The sequence below is a fragment of the Lethenteron reissneri genome, chromosome 41 (assembly GCF_015708825.2).
Source record: "Lethenteron reissneri isolate LAM-NWPU_2019-01 chromosome 41, ASM1570882v1, whole genome shotgun sequence".
NCBI classification, from domain to species: Eukaryota; Metazoa; Chordata; class Hyperoartia; order Petromyzontiformes; family Petromyzontidae; genus Lethenteron; species Lethenteron reissneri.
This window is the reverse complement of record NC_083819.1, coordinates 11,730,265-11,750,756: the sequence shown is the minus strand read 5'-3', so window position 1 is coordinate 11,750,756 and position 20,492 is coordinate 11,730,265. Positions and strand designations below refer to the sequence as shown.

The window sequence follows — 20,492 nt, the reverse complement described above, 5'->3', positions numbered from 1 at the left end:
GAGAGGAGCATATAAAGGAAGAGAGAGGCACAAAAGACGAAAATCGAGAAAACATTTTTTCAAGTTGCTGTTCCACATTCCTGGACTCATCCTTGCTACTCCTCGACAGCCTAGTTTCCTTCCTTCACTCCCTTGCTTTATGTCCCTAATAAGCCATAAACAGAGCGAGCTTGCACATGCACTTCACTATTTCTGGCACCTCTTGCTCTCATATTGTTTGCAGTTTTTTTTCAATTCTTGTGCATTATGCTTACGACCGTTAAATACCTTGTTTGTTTGTTGTGCAATATGACCATGTATGTATGTAGACCTTCTTACGAACCGTACAATATTGATGTCTGTCTTTCATTTGTGTTGCTGCTATGCTCACGCACCACGGATCTCCCTTGTAAAGTAACTCGGAAACTGGCTAAACAGCGGGGACATCCGTGCGACAAATCAAATAAATGCAAATTCACGTTTAACAAACGTGAAAATTTCTATCCCCTTTACGGGAAGAGATAACATTACCGATGATGAGGTGAAAGCGATCTGTGTTGAGGTCTTCAGGGGAGCAAACTGGAACCTCAGGGCCTGATGACAGTTCTGTGCCAGGCAGTGCAACTGGAAAATCTTCCAGCTCGCCGACTGCAAAGCCACTGCTGTGAAGCCACAGACACACTGCGCGCAGGATCGTCGCCCATGCTGCCCGGTAGTGCATTCGAGCCGCATCTATAGTCTCCGGGGTATAGAATGCGCCACCTGATAAAAAATAATAATACGCATGGCACAACATGTACGAAACAATATTTTTTTGTATACCTGGGTCTTTCGGTAAAGTCAGTAGATAGGTTCAAATGCATAAAAATTAAATAAACAAAAAACTACGACGTTTTGATCGCAACACAAGCGGTCGTCATCAGGCCTGATGACGGTTCAAATTAATAAAAAGAAAATAAATTAATAAAAAATCAAATACGTTAATATAAAGAAAATTAAAACTACGACGTTTCGATCGCAACACAAGCGGTCGTCATAATTTTTTTTTAATTTGCACTTATCTACGCGACTTTACTGAAAGACCCAAAGAATTTGTATCAACGAATGAATGAATCTAGTCATGTTTTTTTCAATTACAGTAAAACCTTGGATTGCGAGCATAATTCGTTCCGGAAACGTGCTTGTCATCCTAAGCACTCGTATATCAAAGCGAATTTCCCCATAAGAAATAATGGAAACTCAGATGATTCGTTCCACAACCCAAAAATATTCATATAAAAATGATTAATACAAAAAAACCTTTGTATATTTTTATTATTTAAATTTAATATAAAATAATCAAATTTATTAATTACATTTAATCGTGGCTGGTGTCAGGGAGACGAGAGAGGAGGAGGGTTATTGTGTAGGACGACTTTCACTGTCACTAACGGAATCACTGCCATCTGTTGGCTCACTGGAATATTTTTCTTTTTGTGCGACTTTAACAGGGAACCTATCCAATGACACTTGCTTTTGCCTCCTTTTGAGGAGGCAAAATGCATTGTTGCAGTACAGTTACTAAACTTGGACACAAAATTAAAAAAATGCTTTATGCACACACACGTGGTCATAACACTGTAGTAAAGAGTATACGCTCGCACGGATGTTGACTATATGAGTGAGGCACGTCGACTGAGACCGAGCATGGGAGACAATTACCCACAATCCCGCAGCTAGAGAGAGAGAGAAGAACCATCGGCTCAGTTGTGATCACGTGACGCTCGGCAGACAAAGCGTATACTGTACGTACTACTCGTATTGCAAGACCTCGCTCGTTTATCAAGTGGAAATTTATAAAAAAAAAATTGCTCGTCTTGCAAAACACTCGCAGGCCAAGTTACTCGCAATGCAAGGTTTTACTGTATACTCTTTGGTTCTTTTGGTAAAGTCACGTAGGTATAAAATAAAATAAATCACGATGTTTCGATCGCAACACAAGTGACCGTCATCAGGTGGAACAGATACAGCAGGAGAACTGCTGACATAGGAGAAAGAGCTGCTGTATCCATCTTCTCGGTTGAAGTTGTGTCTGTGTTTATATATCTGGATGGCTTCATGAACAAATCTCTGATAATAGCCGGTGGGTTTGCAGAGTACCTTCGTCTTGGAAAAATCTATTTCATGTGAGCCCGCAGCGTTAAAACAATGATCAGCAACCACAGAGGTATTGGTCCTATCGTGTCCACCTCAGCTGTACGTAACTCAGCTAACTTGGTTTCTCTAATCAAAGACATCTCACTGCCTCCAGATGATTTGCTTGTCAGTTTCGATTTAGTCTCCCTGTTCACCAAGGTACCTGTACCTGACACCATTAAAATCATTGAAGACTTGGTCCAACAAGGACTGAATCCAGATGTATCAACTTTGGTAAGGCACTGCCTTACCAACACATCCCCGCAACCTCCGATGGCTGGGACCGTCTCACATTGACATGCTAATCTCTCACATTTACATTCACATACAAATTCCTTCTCTAGCTCCGCCCACTTACCCTTGGGTTGAGCCCACCAAAATCCTAGATAAACTCTTGTTGCAGCAGCTCTTTCTCCTATGTCAGCAGTTCTCCTGCTGTATCTGTTCCACCTGATGACGGGTCGCTTGTGTTGCGATCAAAACGTCGTGATTTATTTTATTTTATACTTACGTGACTTTACCGAAATAACCAAAGAGTATGGATTCCTGCAGTCACGAAAGCTTCAAATCAAGATTTTTTACAATTGTTAATATTCCAATAGCACAACTTAAAACTTTAATGAAAACACTTGATGGGAAATAACATCAATAAATCATATCTATATATGGCCTATTACCCTCCGCAGGAAGTTGGCTGGAGAACTCCAGCGGTAGAGTGAGCAGTGCGTGGTCCTGCAGGGCTGCTTGCCACAGGCGGCTCAGGGTTGGGATCTCTGGTTGCACCAAGTTGAGCAGAGAATCTGCAGAAAGTTGCTCGGCTTCTCTGCTCCCTTCCTCCTCCTCCTCCGTGTCTCTTGACACTTTAGCTGTGGCATCTTGCTGAGTTTTCATTGCAACAATATAAACCTGAGAAAAAAATATAGCAGCGACACATTGGAAAAAAAAACGTATTCCACATGCAAACATGAGATGTTAACTACCTCGCCTCGTATACAGGAGGTCGTGGGTTTGATCCCAACTCTGGTGCCTGTATATTTGGGATTTGCACGTCCTCCCTATGGTGGCGTGGAATTATCTCCGGGTCCTCAGATTTTTCCCTTCACATTTAGAAACACACGCTTAAGAGTATTTGGCTGCTAGAAATTTCCACACGATAAGCTACTTTGTTGAGCTATCAATTGTAGTTAGGTCACTTCTGCATAACAGCTCAGTAGGCGTTACCTGCTAAAAATATATTTGTTGAAGTTTTTTTTACATTAACATGCTCACAAAATATACTTCCCATAGCATTCCTACAATAAAATGCAAATGTGAATGTAGTCTCACAATACTGTCAAAGTAATGCTGCACCAGCATACAAGACAAATTTGTTATTGAATATGCTGGCAGAGATGAAAGTTCCATTCTTGGTAATTGATCATATTTTAATTGAGAGATGAACTGCTCATTTATATTGGCTGAATATGAATATCTCTTTCCACAGAAAAAGCAACATTAATGAAGAAAGTATGTGCAAACCAAAAGGGCTCATCAATATTGTTGCAAATGCTGCCTGTCACACAACTATGCAGTTTTCCCATATCTCCTATCCAGTGTCCTGCACCTCCAATTAGCACGGTTGGCTACGTACGGTACGAAAGAAGTTCAACATACATATACAAATGTGAAGTTTGTTTAAAGGTTGTGTTATCAGGGAGGTGTCAATTTATACATTAAGCAAATATGATGATGATGATTATTATTACGACTATGCGTACTTACCCAGGAAAGTCTCAAGACACTTAGCGTTCTGCCATGTTTTTGCAGCAGGGAGCAAAGTTGTCATGCCTAATCCCAACTGAGTAATTTGCAGGTCACGTTTCAGCATTGGGATGTTTGGCCAAAACCAGTTAACATTGTGTACATTCTAGCTATGGAAGGAATCCGGAGAACCAAGATGAAACCCATGCAAGGACATGGGAAGAACATACAAACTTCACACACAAAGGCACGCCCAAGTCGAGAATCGAATGCAGGACCTTCCAACTGCGAGGCATGAGCGTAATGACTGCGCCCACCCAGTTTAAAGCATTAAGATGAGAGAAGTTCAGAGCATACCTTTGCCCAGGCCTTCAGTACAGCGAGTCTCTCCATGGTTCCAGAGCTCTCACTGTACAGCTGGCATGCACCACCCTTGCCAGCCAACACCTTGCTCAGCGAGGACACCAGCAGCGAGTGGACCCTTTGCAGCCCATTCGAGTCATTCACCACTCCACTGCAGATCCAGGAACTACACACCTAAGAAAAAAACAAAACGACGGGCATACAGCAAAGTTTCCTCCACATTTACGCATCACCTACAGCACAACTCCAATCCGTGATTCCCTGTAATTTGAGTATTAGTGGCGGATTGCGACTCCTCCTGTAATCCGCAGCGCACGGTGGTCGGTGGGAAAACGCTTCGCGGACCGCAAATCGCGACCCGTGGATGTTGGCGGGTTATCATGGAACTGCAGGAGCGGAGCTGCAGGGAAACACGGAGGGGGAAGTTTTTTTTTTATTGATCAGCGCGTGGGCAATTGTTGTTGCTGATCCGAGCTGCTGCCTTCCCGCTGCCGGCCTACGGTTTCCCACCTCTCCACGTGCAGGCTGTGACAGATTCTACGGCATTGAGATTCATTTTGCATGACGCCTTTCCACAGAAATATTACTGGAATATAACCAAAGGAAACAGCAGCTCTATTACATCATTTACACCAATATTACTAACAGCATATTATAACTAAGATTTCTGAGTAATTTTCTATACACATTTTTTGCAGAAGGGTTCTCATTTTGTAAAACAAATCCTCTCGTCCTAAAGAATACAACAGCAGCTTGGGCATATCATGCACTGGAATTATACGGAGTAACACTTGCACTCATATTGCATCCATAATCTTAAGAAAAGAAATCAGAGCACAATATTTTTTTAGCTGAGGGAACCCCATGCCTTCAAAGCCCCAGATGACAATGGTGCATCGCTGTGTCTGGCATGCTGCACCCTTCTTAATTATAATACATACTACATTAAGTTCTCATGACATACATGTCACTGCGGCCACAATGAATTAACGTGTACGGCTATGCAGGTGTGTACATGCCTGTATATATGTGAATGCATCAATACTTGTGTGTACCTTTGCAAGCTATTCATGTAGTGTAAAGTGTGTACATTTGCAAACGACACCAAGCTTACCTGACAGGCTTTGGCGGTTATGTCGGAAGGTGTGTCAGCTGAAAATGCTGGTCTTAGGGCTGCACCAACCTATAAAATGCACAGAAATATTTCAGAAACTCATATTACAAGTGCCATTTCTGGGTTAGGCTGTGTGTTGAGCATTTCTTATCTTATTGTTTAATGGTTACATATTAATTGATATAGTAAACCACACTTTTTATATGCATAATTTGTATTTATAATAAGCAACTTAGTTCACAGTGATTAATCAGCAACTTACATTCGCTTGATATTGCTCAAGTATGACATGGCCTGGGAACTCTGGTTCGTCTACTGCTGCAAACTTCTTGATGATGTCTTCCAGAGCTTGCAGGCCAACCATGCGTAGCTGGTTGCTGTGGTCAGTAGCAGCCATAAAAGCCATACGTATGAGGTCCGAAAGGTGCAACACCAAATAATCACCTGCAATGAAAAATGTATTCTCTATTTGTCTTTGTGATGCAAAACCATGTCCGTATTGAGACAAATCAGGAGGTTTCAGTCATGTGGAGTGTATGTTAAACCTACAGCCTGTCACTTTCACCTGCTCTGACAGCAATACATCACAAAGCCAGCAGGGGCAATGTTACCCAAGCATGAACAAGCAGGAGAGGACCCAACATCAACACAACCGATGAATAACACCAATAAACGAAACATCTGCAAACTGCATAAAAATCAGCTAAAAGAAGGACCTCCTTTAAGTATGCTGAGGAATCCTCACCAGCACACCCACCGACTCTCCACAAACTGTACAGACTAGAGCTGACATCAACCAGCTGGCAGCTCAAGTGATCCCTCTTGACGCCAAATCTCCCGCACTGCTATTACCATCGCTGGGCAAACCTGGAGAGAATGGTGTCAAGTTACCTTTGGCATCCTTAAGCTTCTTGTCTCTTGCTTTGCCCAAGTCAAAATGGGCAGTGTCCCCACTCTCACACTGTGCGATGATCCGACAGAGGCAGTCTGCAGCGAAGACCCGTGTGGCCCAACGAGGGGCAATCTGCGGCCGGGATTTTTCCTCTGTGTGCGAGGACTTGAACATGGTATCATCGTCCATACCATCCCCCTTCTCTCCCTCTTCTTGCTGAGTCGAATCAACTTTAGACCCACCGCCTATTTCTGAAACGCAATTAAAAGTCACATTGAGAGAATGTGTTTATTCAAGACAAGCGAGAGCTTATTAAGACCGTAATCATTTTGCAGAGGCCTGGAAAAATAAGATTGTAAGCTGACAACACAAGCTAAATACAATGTGATGTGTTTTATATAGCACTCATAATGCAGAGTATTGCAGGGTGTGTTGTGCAAAAAAACTGAGAAAACCATTAGTCAATAAACTAAGTCAAACACATTTGTTTAAATTTGATAAAATAAAAAAATTATGCCAGCAGGAATCTGATATGACTTAGCATAAAGTTCTCATTTTAGACGAACTCTAGAAAATACAAAAAGTTCAGCATTCACGGATGTCAGGTGCGACTAGGAACATCACGTGCCAACAGTTAAGGCCCATGAAGGATTGTACAGGGAGTAAGCGTAATTTAAAAATAAATCCTGATGTTAACAGAAAGTCAATGCAGTGATTTAAGAACCTGAGTGATGTGTGCGAGTAAGCACTTTAGCTGCAGCAGTTTTAATCAGTGGGAGCAGACGTAATTTAGAACCAAGGAGGCTAGCGAACAACACGTTACAGTGATCTAACAAAAGCATGCACCAACATTTCCACACCTCTAGTAGACAAAACGTATCTCGATTAAGAAATATTATTTTTATGAAAAAAATAAGGCCTTTCTAATGGAGCAAATTTAAGTATCCAAAGCACTGTGAAATCAGTAATAATTCCCCAGTTAAAATATATCCAGAAAACTAGGACATTCATAAAACATGCAACAAACATATGTCAAATGTTTTCCCCCAAAAAAAAATAATTACAGCTGCATCTCAGATTGTGCGGATTTGCCTGTGGATTAATCAATATTATTTAAATAACATGCAGATTAAGCGATAATCCACGTATGCTTACCTACAAATGACAAACACTGCTATTGCATATCCCAAGGGCAAAATCATAGCCATATGAAAAAACTGAATGCTGAGCACACCATATTCATAGTATGGGAAAGGACATTGCAAACACATTTTTACCAAGTGTATTAATTAGCTCTAGGTTTATAAACTTAGATTATCTACTATTATCCATAAGTGGTTATTTTTTGGTTAGATCGCGTAATTATGAATGTGTCGTTAAAACTGCGACCACCCGACACAGGCAATTAGTAAGGTTTGTCACGTAAAAAAAATCCAATTTGTTACTAGTTCAGCACACTGGTGTGTTGGAGAGTAAACCTACAACATTTACCTCTTATGGATATTGTTCGCTTAAGCGAACAATATCCATATTGCACAAATCCACTATATAATTGCCAGCTGTGGCTGGACTGACTGTACCTGTAGATGCTGCAAGCACATCCTTGCAGAGTTTCAGCCAGTGAGAGAGATCCTCGACCGCGAGCGATGACAACATGTGTCCCAAAGTATCACGGATGTCACAGCAGAGCTTACGATCAGTTTCACGGTCCAACATTCCAAACAAAACACCTTCCAGACCGGTCTCACTAATGGCAATATCTGGAAAATTGAGAAAATGTATAATATTTTAGAAATATCCGTACCATCAAAACACTGAACAATGCACACAAACATTATCACTGATATCAATTTCAGAAGTTAAGTAGTCGTAATGTAGAAACTAATGTGCTGGAGATTCAATTATTTGAAATAAGAAAACTCATGGATATGCAAATGTACGGTAATTCCAACGTGCATTTGTCATCCAAATAATTCAATGAGTGATGATGGGTTCACGCCAGATAAACAGGAAGCAGTAGGCCGCGATGACACAATCGAGTCGCCATCACAAACGATGTTTAAAAGTTCCAAACACGCATGACAACATGCACAGTCAATTATAAATGAAAAGAAACACGTGGCAATTATAACATACAAATTCTGTTTTCATAAATTCGGTTCGATATTATCAAATGGGACAGAACATGTGAATAACTGGAGACTTACTGTATGCACCAGCTTGGGCTTCCGTGTCCCTGGCCAGGCGGAGGGCGTACTCACAGACTTCTGAAGCCTCCCTCTGAGCCAGTTGGCGTAAGCAAGCGACAGCGGCACGACGCAGCAGCAGGTGTGGACTGCCTAAATTCACCTGCGCAAAGAAAATACATAAAAACATGAATGGCATCCGAACATGAACGGCTTGTTCTAAGTAATACTGTTTTCCTTCATATATATATTTTTGCAAAATGATATATCTACATCCTTGGTGCTGTATATAACTTTAATTTTCCCAGGGTCTTGCTTTGAAGACATTTTTAAAGGGCTCTCCAACTAACCTAAAGTACAGCGTGCTTCAAAAAAATGTTAACACTTTTGAGAATTTGCAACAATACCATAGGAAATGTGCCCCCGGGCTCTGAAGACCACCTGGAGAAGATTCCAGGCATGTTTTCACAATGATGGCGAACAAGTAAAGACTCATTGACTTTTTGAAGCTATTAACATACATTTGTTATCATGTTACAGTGTATTATCCGTTCTTCTTCCATTGTAGTGACATCGGGGATGTCACTGTATGGTGCCGGCCCCGGAGGGTCGTGGCGTGCGATGTTCCTACGTCGCGGACAGCACCGTGAGTGTTGCTGTGTGATGACGGCTTTACTACAGCACGGCGTGCGATGCACTTCATCGCGTACACCCCGTAGGTGGGTGTAGTACCAGCCCTAGCGGGGCTTGGTGAGCGCTGGGATAGCGGCGGGCACAGCGCATAGCGTGTCGTGCGGGCTCCCACCAGGGGGAGCGAGAGTGCCAGCCCAGGGAGAGGGTTGCCCCGGGCCATGGCACTCTGGTTGACCCCGTAGACACGTGATCCGCAGTGTCCACAGAGAGGGCCCCAGGTGGGGGGGGGCTAGGGGGTGAGCACGTGTCCTGGGAGCGCTCTCGAGAGGGATCGAGAGGGGGCTAGAACGCTCGTGAAGGTGGGCGGGGCCTTGGGCGGAGCGGCCTCGACCCGGGAGGATATAAGGTGGGTCCCTGAGAGGGACCGGGGTCGCTTCGTTCTACAAGCTGGAAGCTCCACGTCCTTTGTCTGAAGAGGCATCAATACGTGGCCGGGAACCGAGTGAGGGTCCGACCCTTCGTAGCTGTAACTCCTACGTATAGAGTAGTTAGCTGGGTGGTCACCACCTGAGGCTGTATCTGGTGAAGGGGCAGTTACCCCTTTGTGTATTACGTGTTGATATAATAGATGTATTGCCTCTATAGAATAACGTCTGCGACTCAGTTGGACTCACTACACCATAAAAACGATAGTCCCATATAAGTGTTAACATTTTTTGAAGCACCCTGTATTTTAAATGCATGTTTTTTTAAAAGCTACATTTAAAGCAGACAATACCCATACTTCCCACATCATTCCCCCTCACATAACATATAAAATACTTTGTACACATCAATCAGCCACACGGCCTTCTGAGAGTGCATAATTAGGCATTAGTACTTAACCTTAAGCATTCCTTTGGGTCAAAACTTCATATATTTAACAATTGTAACGTTTTTAAATCACAGCTGTTGAGCACAGGCCTTAAAGACCTATAGCACAAAGCGGAGAGAAATGAAGAACAATAATAATAATATAACTGTATAATATTAGTAAAATACACTGGTGAATGAGGGACAATCTACAAAGGAGGTCGTTGGAACTATTATTTTTCTAATATGGCTTTGCTGCGACCCAACACGAGCCCGGTACAATACACTGATCAACATTGGAGGGAAGGGGGCGGAAACAGAAAATCCACGATAATTCTGATTTGGCGCGACAGGACTGGACATAGGGCTGGGGGGGATGTTGGGTCTGCTAGCCCAGCCAAGCGGGGTTTCCCGCATAGTGCGGGGGGGTGAAGATTTATAATAGGGAAGGGGGGTGGGGGGAAGAAGGGAGATGGGAGAGGAAAGACAACTAACATACTGAGGGAGGACCAAGGACAGAGGGAAGGGGGAGGGGAAGAGGGGACTAAAGGAAAACCCTACAGCTTATGGGCTGATGCACTAACCTCGCACCGCTGGTAGATCCCGCTCTCGCTCGTTCACAGCCGAGGGGCTGTCGTGGGAACTGTTTGACCATACTTCACCGCGCTAGCCAGTGTGGGTTGGTGAAGTTGAAGATAGATACTGTATTGCCCTCTCCTGCCCAACACAGAGGCCCACAGCCTACAACAACCTATTGCGCATGGCTGTCACCCATACAAGCACTCTTTATAAACCGTCGTACCTTGTGTTAAGAGAGCTTGAATAAGAAAACTGAAGGATAGGATGTCATCTGTTTGAATGAAAAGGCTACTTACACAGAGATTGGGTACCAGGCTGGAGAGATTGACATGACGTGGGGCAAACATGTGGAGCTGCTGCAGACACGATATGGCCTGGGCCTGCACCAGCGAGTCCGAGTGGTCCTGCATGATCGCGCATCCCACCAAGCAGGAGGACCGCGCCGTGGAAATCAGAAGCCCTGCACCTACAACACACGCAAGTCGCACACAAGTCTTACAAACTGTTCCATTACGCATTGTTATCAAACTGCATCTGGTGCAGCACACTCATTTCTTCTAAATGTCATCCTCTATGCTACAACAATGTGCATCACTGTTAGAATATCGAAGTACGAGCAGGAACCCGCGGAACTTCCATGGTAAAATCATGGCGAATGTGTAGAGACTGATCATTTCATTAACTGATGATTTCACAAATATAGATTTTTCATTAAAAAAATTCCGAAGACAAATTACAATTATTTACCCTCTCATCCAAATCTCATGTGACGTGATCAACCCATTGTCCTCACCACTCCCGCATCTCTTCCCGTCATCACTCCCTCTTCTTCACATCACCCGTGTGGCGTGACATCATCAACCCCTCTCCTCAGCAACCCCTGCGTCACGTGACGTCACCTCCTCTCCTCACCAACTAACCCCAGTCTTGCGTGACGTCATCACCCGTCCGCTCCAACTCACCAGTGTCGCGTGACATCATCACTCCTCCCCTCTCCTCAGCACCTTCTACGTCTTGTGACATCATCAACCCCTCATCACCCCAATCTTGCATGACGTCATGATCCTCTCCTCGACCTCACTAGTGTCATGACCCCTCTCACCTCCCCAGTGTCGCGTGACGTCATCATACCTCTCCCTCACCTCTCCAGTGTCTCGTGACGTCATCACCCCTCTCTCCTCCACCTCACCCCACCACAGGTCTCGTGACGCCATCACCCCCTCTTCTCACAACCTCATGCCAATATCTCTCGTGATGTTGACACAGTACTCCTCTACCCAACATCCCAGCGTCTTTTACGTCACCAACTCCTACCCTCCATCTCACCCCAATCTCGCATGACCTCATTCCGGTACGTTACAGACACACGCACACACAAACACGCGTGTAATGACGGTATATCTGCCACAATGGGGTTAGAGCGCTGTTGCCACCCACATGGGTACGGCACACGAACGGCCCTAGGGAGCTGTGTTTTGGGCAGTCAAGGGAGCGGGCCTTCTGGGAGGTGCCAGAAGGAGAACGTAGCCAGAGGGCGGGGCAAGGCCACGCTGAACAGAATAAAAGGGAAGCGCCGAGATCGTCGAAGGTCGATTCAGTGGGTAACGTTCGGTGGGTCCGGTCACGTCGTCGGGTCGTGGATCTTCAATATCCTTGTGTGTAGTGGGTTACCTAGTGATAGATACGTCTACCCCAATTATAGAACCAGTTCCGTAAAAGTCCCGATATAAGGAAGTGTTAATAAACGGGTTGCCTCCAACCACGTAGTGTGTGTCTCCATTTATCAGCACTACAAGCATTTAATATAATTCAAACCAATTAAAAAAAAACTAGATCAACCCTAACCCTTTTGATTGGGAATGTTAGGTAGGCTAATGATTTGTCAAATGCTGATCACTCTGAGGAGTTGGAGGATTTACTGTCAAACCTGGAAAATTCCACTAAGAGATGGGGCCTTACCATCAGCCCCACCAAAACAAAGCACATTCCTTGGTATTTTATGTCATCAAATACTCCAACCTCTCAACTTCCCATGAGTGACAGGGCAGTGAAAAGAGTGGAGGAGTTTCCATACCTGGGCAGAGTACCAGTGGCATTATTATTTCATAATCTGCATAAGGATGTGTGTGGAAGCTACCTGGCCTATCACTGCATACGAAGCTCCGGGTCTTCTTGGCCACAGTTATGCTCTCGCTTCTCTGTGCCCGTGAAATATGGAACCCTTTAAAACCTCTACCGGACATCTGTGAAAAAGAGCTTCATAGCTCATCGGATTCCTCCAATATAGACAAAAAACAATCCGATTATGAAAAGCACAAGCCAACCAAACTGGTTCATTACCTTACCTTGCAATTCTGGTCCAAGTGTAGTGATAAGAGCTCCCAGACAACGTCCCAGGCATTGATGAACCTCTACGTGGGAGGGTGGCACTGTGAGCAGCAGTGTGAGGGCTAGGGAGAGGGTCGGCTCAACATAGCTCCGGTACATGGGTCCACTCGAGTCTACAATCAGCGCTAGAGAGTGGAGGGCCCAGGTCTGTGGAAAGCAAACAAACAATTGTAAATGCAGCCTCATCAACATTGCTTTGGGTCATATATATCGCCACATTTGTGTTGGTTTTTAATATTATAAACTGTACATGAATACAAGTAACTTCTTACACATTCAAAATTGTGCCCATTCCTTACACATTCCACTTACGTAAATATTTTGCTTGGCTTTGTAAAGGAGCAGTCGCATAGAGAATTTGACATAACAAATACTGCAATTATTTATCAGCACAGTGCATGGTGGGAAAGAGACATCGTTGATAATTGTGTTTTACTTGAAGGAACATACGATTATAACATTACAAACACCAAGGTTTATATTGCATGGTGTTGAATACCACCGTTGTCTTCTCTTACATTAACATTAGCTGCCCCACCCATGCTGATGACACACTTGGCCTACTCCGCTCGCAGCTCAGCTCATACGTTCATGCTACTCCATGGCTCATGTCCCCCACTCCTTCTGACACTTGGGCTACGCCCATTTTAAACCTTTATAAACAGTTGCATTTAGAGACTTACTCCCCTTTTCTCTCCGCCTGATGACGACGGTTTGTGTTGTGATCGAAACGTCGTGAGTATTTTTATTATTATATTTTTTTTCTACGTGACTTAACCGAAAGAACCAAAGAATACTCTTATTATCTGCTATCATTTCAGTAAAGAGGGGTTACCCAGAAGTGGTGCCACGAGCGTTAAAATAATCCCACCATCAGTTTCATTTGTCTTTACCCCATGAATAAAACCGGAGAACAATAATCTCACCTGCACTTCTGGAGAAGTGTTGTCTTGTGCTAGAGCAAGCAGGATGCTCACACTCGTCTTGATATGCTGCCCAGATCCAATTCCACCAACGTAACGATGTAAGCAGCCCAGAGCTAAAGAATGGCCAGTACGTGACACAACATCCCGAGCTGCTTTCAACCTGCACAGTAGAAAAATGCAAGTTAGAAATATACTGCCACTTGTCTATATTTGCAGTTGAACTCTACCAGTTGTACTGACAGTGTACGGTTAAGTGAATCAATATTAGGCACACACGGTGACACAAATTGATTTTGCATAACATTTAATAACCTCGATACATATTTTCTTACCAATGTAATTGTGTTACTCTACAGTGATTTATATAATTATCTCTCGAGCAAAGGCTACCTGGGAAGTAGTTGTTCAGTTGCAATCCAACTGAACTAGAGGAGATGGCATAATTTGACAATGCTGACTACATGGCCTTCCTGTCTTCGCCTTCGCTTCCCCCGACAGATACAAAATACTGGCTCCCTGTCGACTGTCGCCGTCTGTTAACATTTCTCACTCTGGTCTACACATTCTTCTTTGGTTTTGCCCCGCATTATCTTGCTCGTGTCATCTCTTACTACTCTGTCCCATCCCATCCTCTATGCTCCCCATCTCTACTCTCCCTCTGTGCCTCCCTCGCCCTGCGTTGTCTCGCTCTCGTTCCTTTTCCCTTCTTGATCCCCCTTCACTGGAGCAAACTCCCACTGCAGCACATAAAGCAATCATCATCACAAACCTGATTCCGTTTTTCCCTTAAAACAACCGCCATCTCATCTCCCTAGCCCATCCTGCTACTGCTAATTCCTGATCCCGCGCCCGCTACGACCAGGCCTAGCCCAACCCCTATCGCTACCCTAACGCCTATCACTACACCCTACTCCTATCACTATCCCATCACTACCCCAACCCTAATCACTAGCACTAGTGCTACTCCCTACACCTGCCCCCCAGCTATGACCAGGCCTACCCTAACCCTATCACTTACCCCAACCCCTCCTTAACCACTCCCACCTGTTCTCCTGTCACATAACTGCACTACCACTTTTAATAACCCCACTATTCATTTCAACCACTATTATCATCTTAGGTATAATTTTATAATTGTTGTAAAGCGCCTTGGAATAAGGCGCCATATATGTCTATATAAAATAATAGACTGGTTAAGCTATCGTACACTGGCTTGTTGACAAGCACACAAGTTGTAGGTTAGTCATCCCACTGCTGTCCAATGTGGCAATTATCAATGTAAATGGCAAATATAAAAATATGGACATGAAAACGATGACGTTTGTGACATTTGCGCTGCGTACTTGTCAAAGCTGTTCTGAGCCATCTTGGCGATGAAGCTGGCTTCTCCCACAACCTGCGCCATCCTGCCCAGGGCCTCGCCAGCGGCACAGCGCAGAATCAGGTTCGGATTGTCCAGAGCTCCCAGCACGAGTGCAAGGGCAGATCGTTTTACCTCCTCGAGGCCCAGAGAGCTCTTGTTTTCTGCAAGGCCCTGCAAAATAACACGTTCACATACCGATAATACACAAGTTGCATCACCTTTCCGGAAAAAACGTTATCAGAACAATACTCCATCACAGGTAAATCACTGACTGCTAGCCAAGACTCTGATGAGCAATGCATAAATGTTTATCTATCATCTTTATTGCAGAATGGTTGCTATGCAGCCTAACATTTGTATGTTTTTAGTTGAAATGAGTCATACACTTGTGCTGCATAAGATAGTGCTATCTTTGCATAATTATGTAACTCGTACTGTTTTTGTCTTGCAGTAATTTGCCACTGGTTCAACTGTTCCATTGCAATTTCGACAGGTCTCCCTTGCACAAGGACAGGGAACAATTGACAAGAACATTGGAACTGGAATGTAATGAAAAGGAGGATTTCTGAATGTCCCTAAGACTAATACCTAACTCGGTGTAAACCAATATAATCATATCAAATAATGTGAATTGCCAAAATAAATAAAAACTAAAGCAATGTGAGCTCCAAAGTGTATTTGCATGTTCATCGTTTGATATCTGTGGAATATATTATTCGTAAAATTGGACTGTCATTCCAGATTATAGTTAAAATATATGAAGTTAATTCGCAAAACAACTAAAATTCCCCAACTTGTTGAAGACACGATATTCAAGAATGTAACATTATTTCAGCGAGAAAACATTATTCACTTGTGGGAAAAAATGCAAGCAGAGCTGCACAACATTTGTCTTTATAACCTTACCCTTTACAAATGATCAAATTCATCTATCATCTATTACCTACATCTACTGCAGGGGTCCGCTATCAGAACTTTGTGTTGCGCCAGCAAACTGAAGTACAGGAAAACCTTGGCTAAACATGGTTTATTACCAAACGACTTCTATTTTTCAGAACACGGGGGTGATGTTTCGGCTCTATGTGGTTTGACGTGGCTGAGATTGTCTCCTCTCCATGTCGAAATGTAGTGCCACGAGAGTGTTGCATCCATTGGAAAGGTGTGAATTAATCGACTGTGAGAACGATTTATTTACCATGTATGTTCTTGTGTGATTGTATGTTTTTTGTGTATATGATAATGTAGCACTGAACACGCACAACGGTATGTTCGCATATTGCCGCATGCGTCGAGTCGTCCATTCGTTGAGGACGCGAGTCATACAGATGCCTAGATGGCGAATCATTAACGTTCAAGTCAGGGGCGAGCGTCGGGCGTGAGTGCAGCAGTACGGAAAAGAATGGGGACGGGGGCTTATTGTTGAGGTGAAATAAAAAAATAAAGAGTGTAGACACACACATGACATTGAGAGCAACTCACCATCATTTAGTACAATAACAAGAGTGGAAATCGTGCATAACGCAACCTTGTTTTTCCCCTAAGGCCTATTATTTGTCAAACACGTTTTTTCCCAACACGGCATTTTCCAGGAATGTAACCCCCCACGCGTTCGGAGAGATCTGCCTGCACACTAATATTGCACAATGTGCATTTTATAATTTTCTGTTTAAAATTAGAGAATGAAGAAGTTATTAGTCATTTAAAAGTATAACTCGGTCCATCAGAAAATGTCCCGGCTGAGCGGTGTTTCTGTGTGGCTGCTCCCCTCATCTGGAACTCTCTCTGCCGGTCCACATCCAAAGCATTCAAACTCCCTCTGCCTTCAGGAGTCAGCTAAAGGCACCGCACTTGTTCAAGCATACAAGGCACCACGAGGCTGTGCCCCACGCATCCCAGTTTGCGGTCAGACAATGGCTCGTCGTCTGTTTTGTCAAATATGTACATTCGACAAATTGTCGTAATATCGTAAATGAAGTACCTTCAGGGCGCTGAGGACAGCTGTGAATATATTTAGTTGTACTGCTTGTTGTCTGATGCCCTTGGCTTGTTTGATGCACTCAGCAAAGTGTTCCAACATTTGCAGCCTGAAACGGAACGGCATTAATGCGATAATGATTCCAACATCACTGCAGTAATACAAACCCCAAAATGTGACGGCAAGGGTACATCTATAGTAACTGAAAACTGTAGCGTCAATGGCACACAACCAAACACCACATGATTGTGCCATCTGCTAGTTACAACAAGTTATAAAACTTACATTAATCTTTCATCCAGAGACAGCTGTCTCTGGTGTAGACCAATCAGTTTTAAAGACAATGCATATATTATCAGAGTATATTTTAGTTTGCATTCTGACCACAAGTATTGTGGTTAATGCAGACATGATTCCTTGTGAAAGGTTTCAGTTTGGTGTTTTAACATCTTAACACCTGTTTTGTTGCCAGAAAAAAGGGGAAAACCTAAACTCACAAAGCATCTACATTCAAGAATTCTACTTTCGCGCAGATTTTCAAGAACCTAACCCACACAGATGTTGAGGCCTGACCATACATTTTATTTTGAATATAAACAAAACTCTTTACACCTAAGACATTTTTTTATTTTACCAGGTAAGGCCCACTGAGCTATACAGCTCTTTTTCAGAAGCGACCTGGCCACAAATGATAGCTCAACAAAGTGGCTTATGTGGAAATTTATAACAGCCAGATACTCTTAACGCATTATTCTAAATGTGGAAGGAAAAAGCGGATGATCCGGAGAAAAATCCACACCACCACAGGGAGAGACACACCACAAACTCCGACTATAGAGCAGGCATCAGGGTTGGGATCGAACCCACAACCTGTATACCAGGCGAGGCAGTTAACATCTCACCACCGTGGTGCCCCCTCATCAGCCCCGGCCAGCAAAACTTTTATTCAAATATAGTACGATGCATTGAAGGATTCAGAGAGAAGGCAGTATACCGGTGCTTAAAGGAAACGTGTGGAAAGACGACCCCAAAGAGAGCGACCGAGGCATCAATCACCGACACGCCAAGCGGCAGCGGCCCGGGCACAGCTTCCCCCTCCGCCGCCCGCAGGTAAATGGACGAGGGGTCATGCTCCAACGCACCACTGCCAGAGGCACTGTTTGGCTGCAACTTAACAGAATAAAATTAACAGTATAAATTAAAATACACAACAGACGTTACTATAGATATATAGATACATATTTTATATATATTTACAATATTCATACAATCAGTTGTCAAAGTGATTCCAAATCAAATGAGCAGAGGCAGTTATCATCTCCTGTTTAGTTGTGGAAATTCCTCATTCCGATGGCAGGTTGAGTCTCTCCATAGGATAACTGCTGTAGAAATACCCACAATCTGATACTTCATCTATTAACCTTGGTGGGATGATGGGCTGAGTCAACCCCAAGTAGAATTGAGCTCGCAACCTTCTGATTGCAATCCACTCACTCAACCGCTGAGCCACCTGGCCAGATTAATTGAGCCGAGTTAAAATTGTTAACACTCTGAGCTTGAAACATTCAGTGAAGCAGAAGAAAATGCAAACATCATCAATCAACAAGATTATCCCATGTAAGTACATCATAATAGTTAAACATTCAATATAGTATTATCAAATGTGCTAATGTGTGCTTGTTATATCAAGATACAAACATTTGATATAGTTGTCAAACAACACGGGATAATAAAAACATTATTGCTGATGAGAAAGCGAGTATGGTGAGAGCATTGGTGAACAATAAATGCACAAATAAGTTAAAATGAATTGAGGGAAGTTATTGGGACATGGAAGAAAGATAAGAGCATGCTCAAAACATGCACGGCTATGATGTGTAGATCAGCATTTGTTGCCCATTGTTGTACAAAAGAATGGCATTATTAAAAGCCTTCATAATAATGACATTTATAACGTGGCACATTTTGTAGACAAGTCAACAACTCAACGGCATGGAGCCAAGCTCAGGGCTGCTGGAAAGCCTGACCAAACAGATAGGCCTTTAGATGTTTCTTCAAAGTCAGAGTGCGTTTCATGTTGCAGATGTGCAAATGGATAGTTCCACACCGAGGCGACGACAGCGGAGAACCGACATAAGGCTGTAACAGTTTAGTGTAGTGTATAGTAGTGTATAGTGTAGTGTATAGTCGTGTCGTGTATAGTCGTGCAGTGTAGAGTGACGTGAGGCTGTAACAGTTCGAGACCCCCTTGGTGTCCAAAGCAGATTTTGAGTGACGCTACTGCTACTGCGTAGGGTTCTACCGTGAGCCTCAGCGCAAGGGTAGAGTCGTGAGGCTAGGTGTGGTGGTGGGGAACCGGTGAAGGCGCAATGACAAAGGCACCGGTACTGCCTTCTATGTATTCCTTTACCTGATCCTCAATGAGCTTGTGGTCAGTTTCCTGCAGCCAAGATCCCAGCAGCACACTGTCGTCACAGTGGCAGAGGGAGCGTAGGAGTGATGTCGTTGTGTTGGCAGCATTATCTGTTAGAGTAAACTCTGCTACAAGCTCACGCAGCAAGGCGCTGAAGCTCCCTGCAAAAAGAAGATGTTACATGTAGATTGAACGCTACTGCATTATTTTCAGAGGGGCACGTTCCAAAAATGTGTGCACCTCACGCTCTTGTCGGCTGTAATCGTGCAATTTTTTGTTTGTATGGTCATATACAGCAAATTCTCTGTTATTCGGCTTCCATGGGGAATGGAGGATGTCAGTTAATCAAATATGCCGGTTATACAAGTTATACTTATGGTTCACCAAATTTTCAAAATGCATAAAACTTTTCAAGAAAGAAACTAAGCCTACATTTTAACTATGATATAAGAAATTACGTACTCTTTTACAGAGGCACTCATCAGCCAGTTGTAGAGCATTCTAAGTTGATTGCAGAGAAGCAGTGGGGCTGTTAGAGTACAGGATACAGTAGTACAGTACTGTATGTACAGACTGCCGCTAGCGCCACAACTCGGCAGCATCCTGAAGCTTCCGCAAACAAGAGATCTATAACAAGTGCATGGCAAGATGCCGGATGGCTGTCGGAATTTTTCCAGATTTGTGAAGGAAGATTTGTATTGCCGTCTATGACAGATGCCGGCAAAGACAGAATTTCGGATGGTAAAGTGCCAGATACCAGAGCTTTTGCGGTAAACAAGTCTATTTACCTTCGTATGTTTTTGGTGGGAGGAGAGCCAGTATGTCATACAGCCTGAGCCTGACCATGGCTGCACTGGCCTTGAGGTGTGCACCATGTGTCTTGATGACAGATGGGATGCTGCAACAAAAGCAGG

The 20,492-nt window shown here is 43.6% G+C and overlaps 1 protein-coding gene across 1 annotated transcript in view; it reads right to left on the bottom strand.

Annotated features, from left to right (window-relative positions):
- Positions 1 to 20,492, bottom strand: part of LOC133352818 (HEAT repeat-containing protein 5B-like) — a 51,279-nt gene that overhangs the window by 8,790 nt on the left and 21,997 nt on the right. The window contains 16 exon segments of the mRNA XM_061568739.1: positions 511 to 741; positions 2,832 to 3,060; positions 4,252 to 4,431; positions 5,372 to 5,440; positions 5,634 to 5,815; positions 6,263 to 6,514; positions 7,844 to 8,023; positions 8,471 to 8,612; positions 10,810 to 10,979; positions 12,859 to 13,048; positions 13,828 to 13,987; positions 15,171 to 15,361; positions 17,169 to 17,274; positions 18,160 to 18,335; positions 19,576 to 19,739; positions 20,367 to 20,476. Coding sequence (XP_061424723.1) covers positions 511 to 741; positions 2,832 to 3,060; positions 4,252 to 4,431; positions 5,372 to 5,440; positions 5,634 to 5,815; positions 6,263 to 6,514; positions 7,844 to 8,023; positions 8,471 to 8,612; positions 10,810 to 10,979; positions 12,859 to 13,048; positions 13,828 to 13,987; positions 15,171 to 15,361; positions 17,169 to 17,274; positions 18,160 to 18,335; positions 19,576 to 19,739; positions 20,367 to 20,476 — 2,732 coding nt within the window.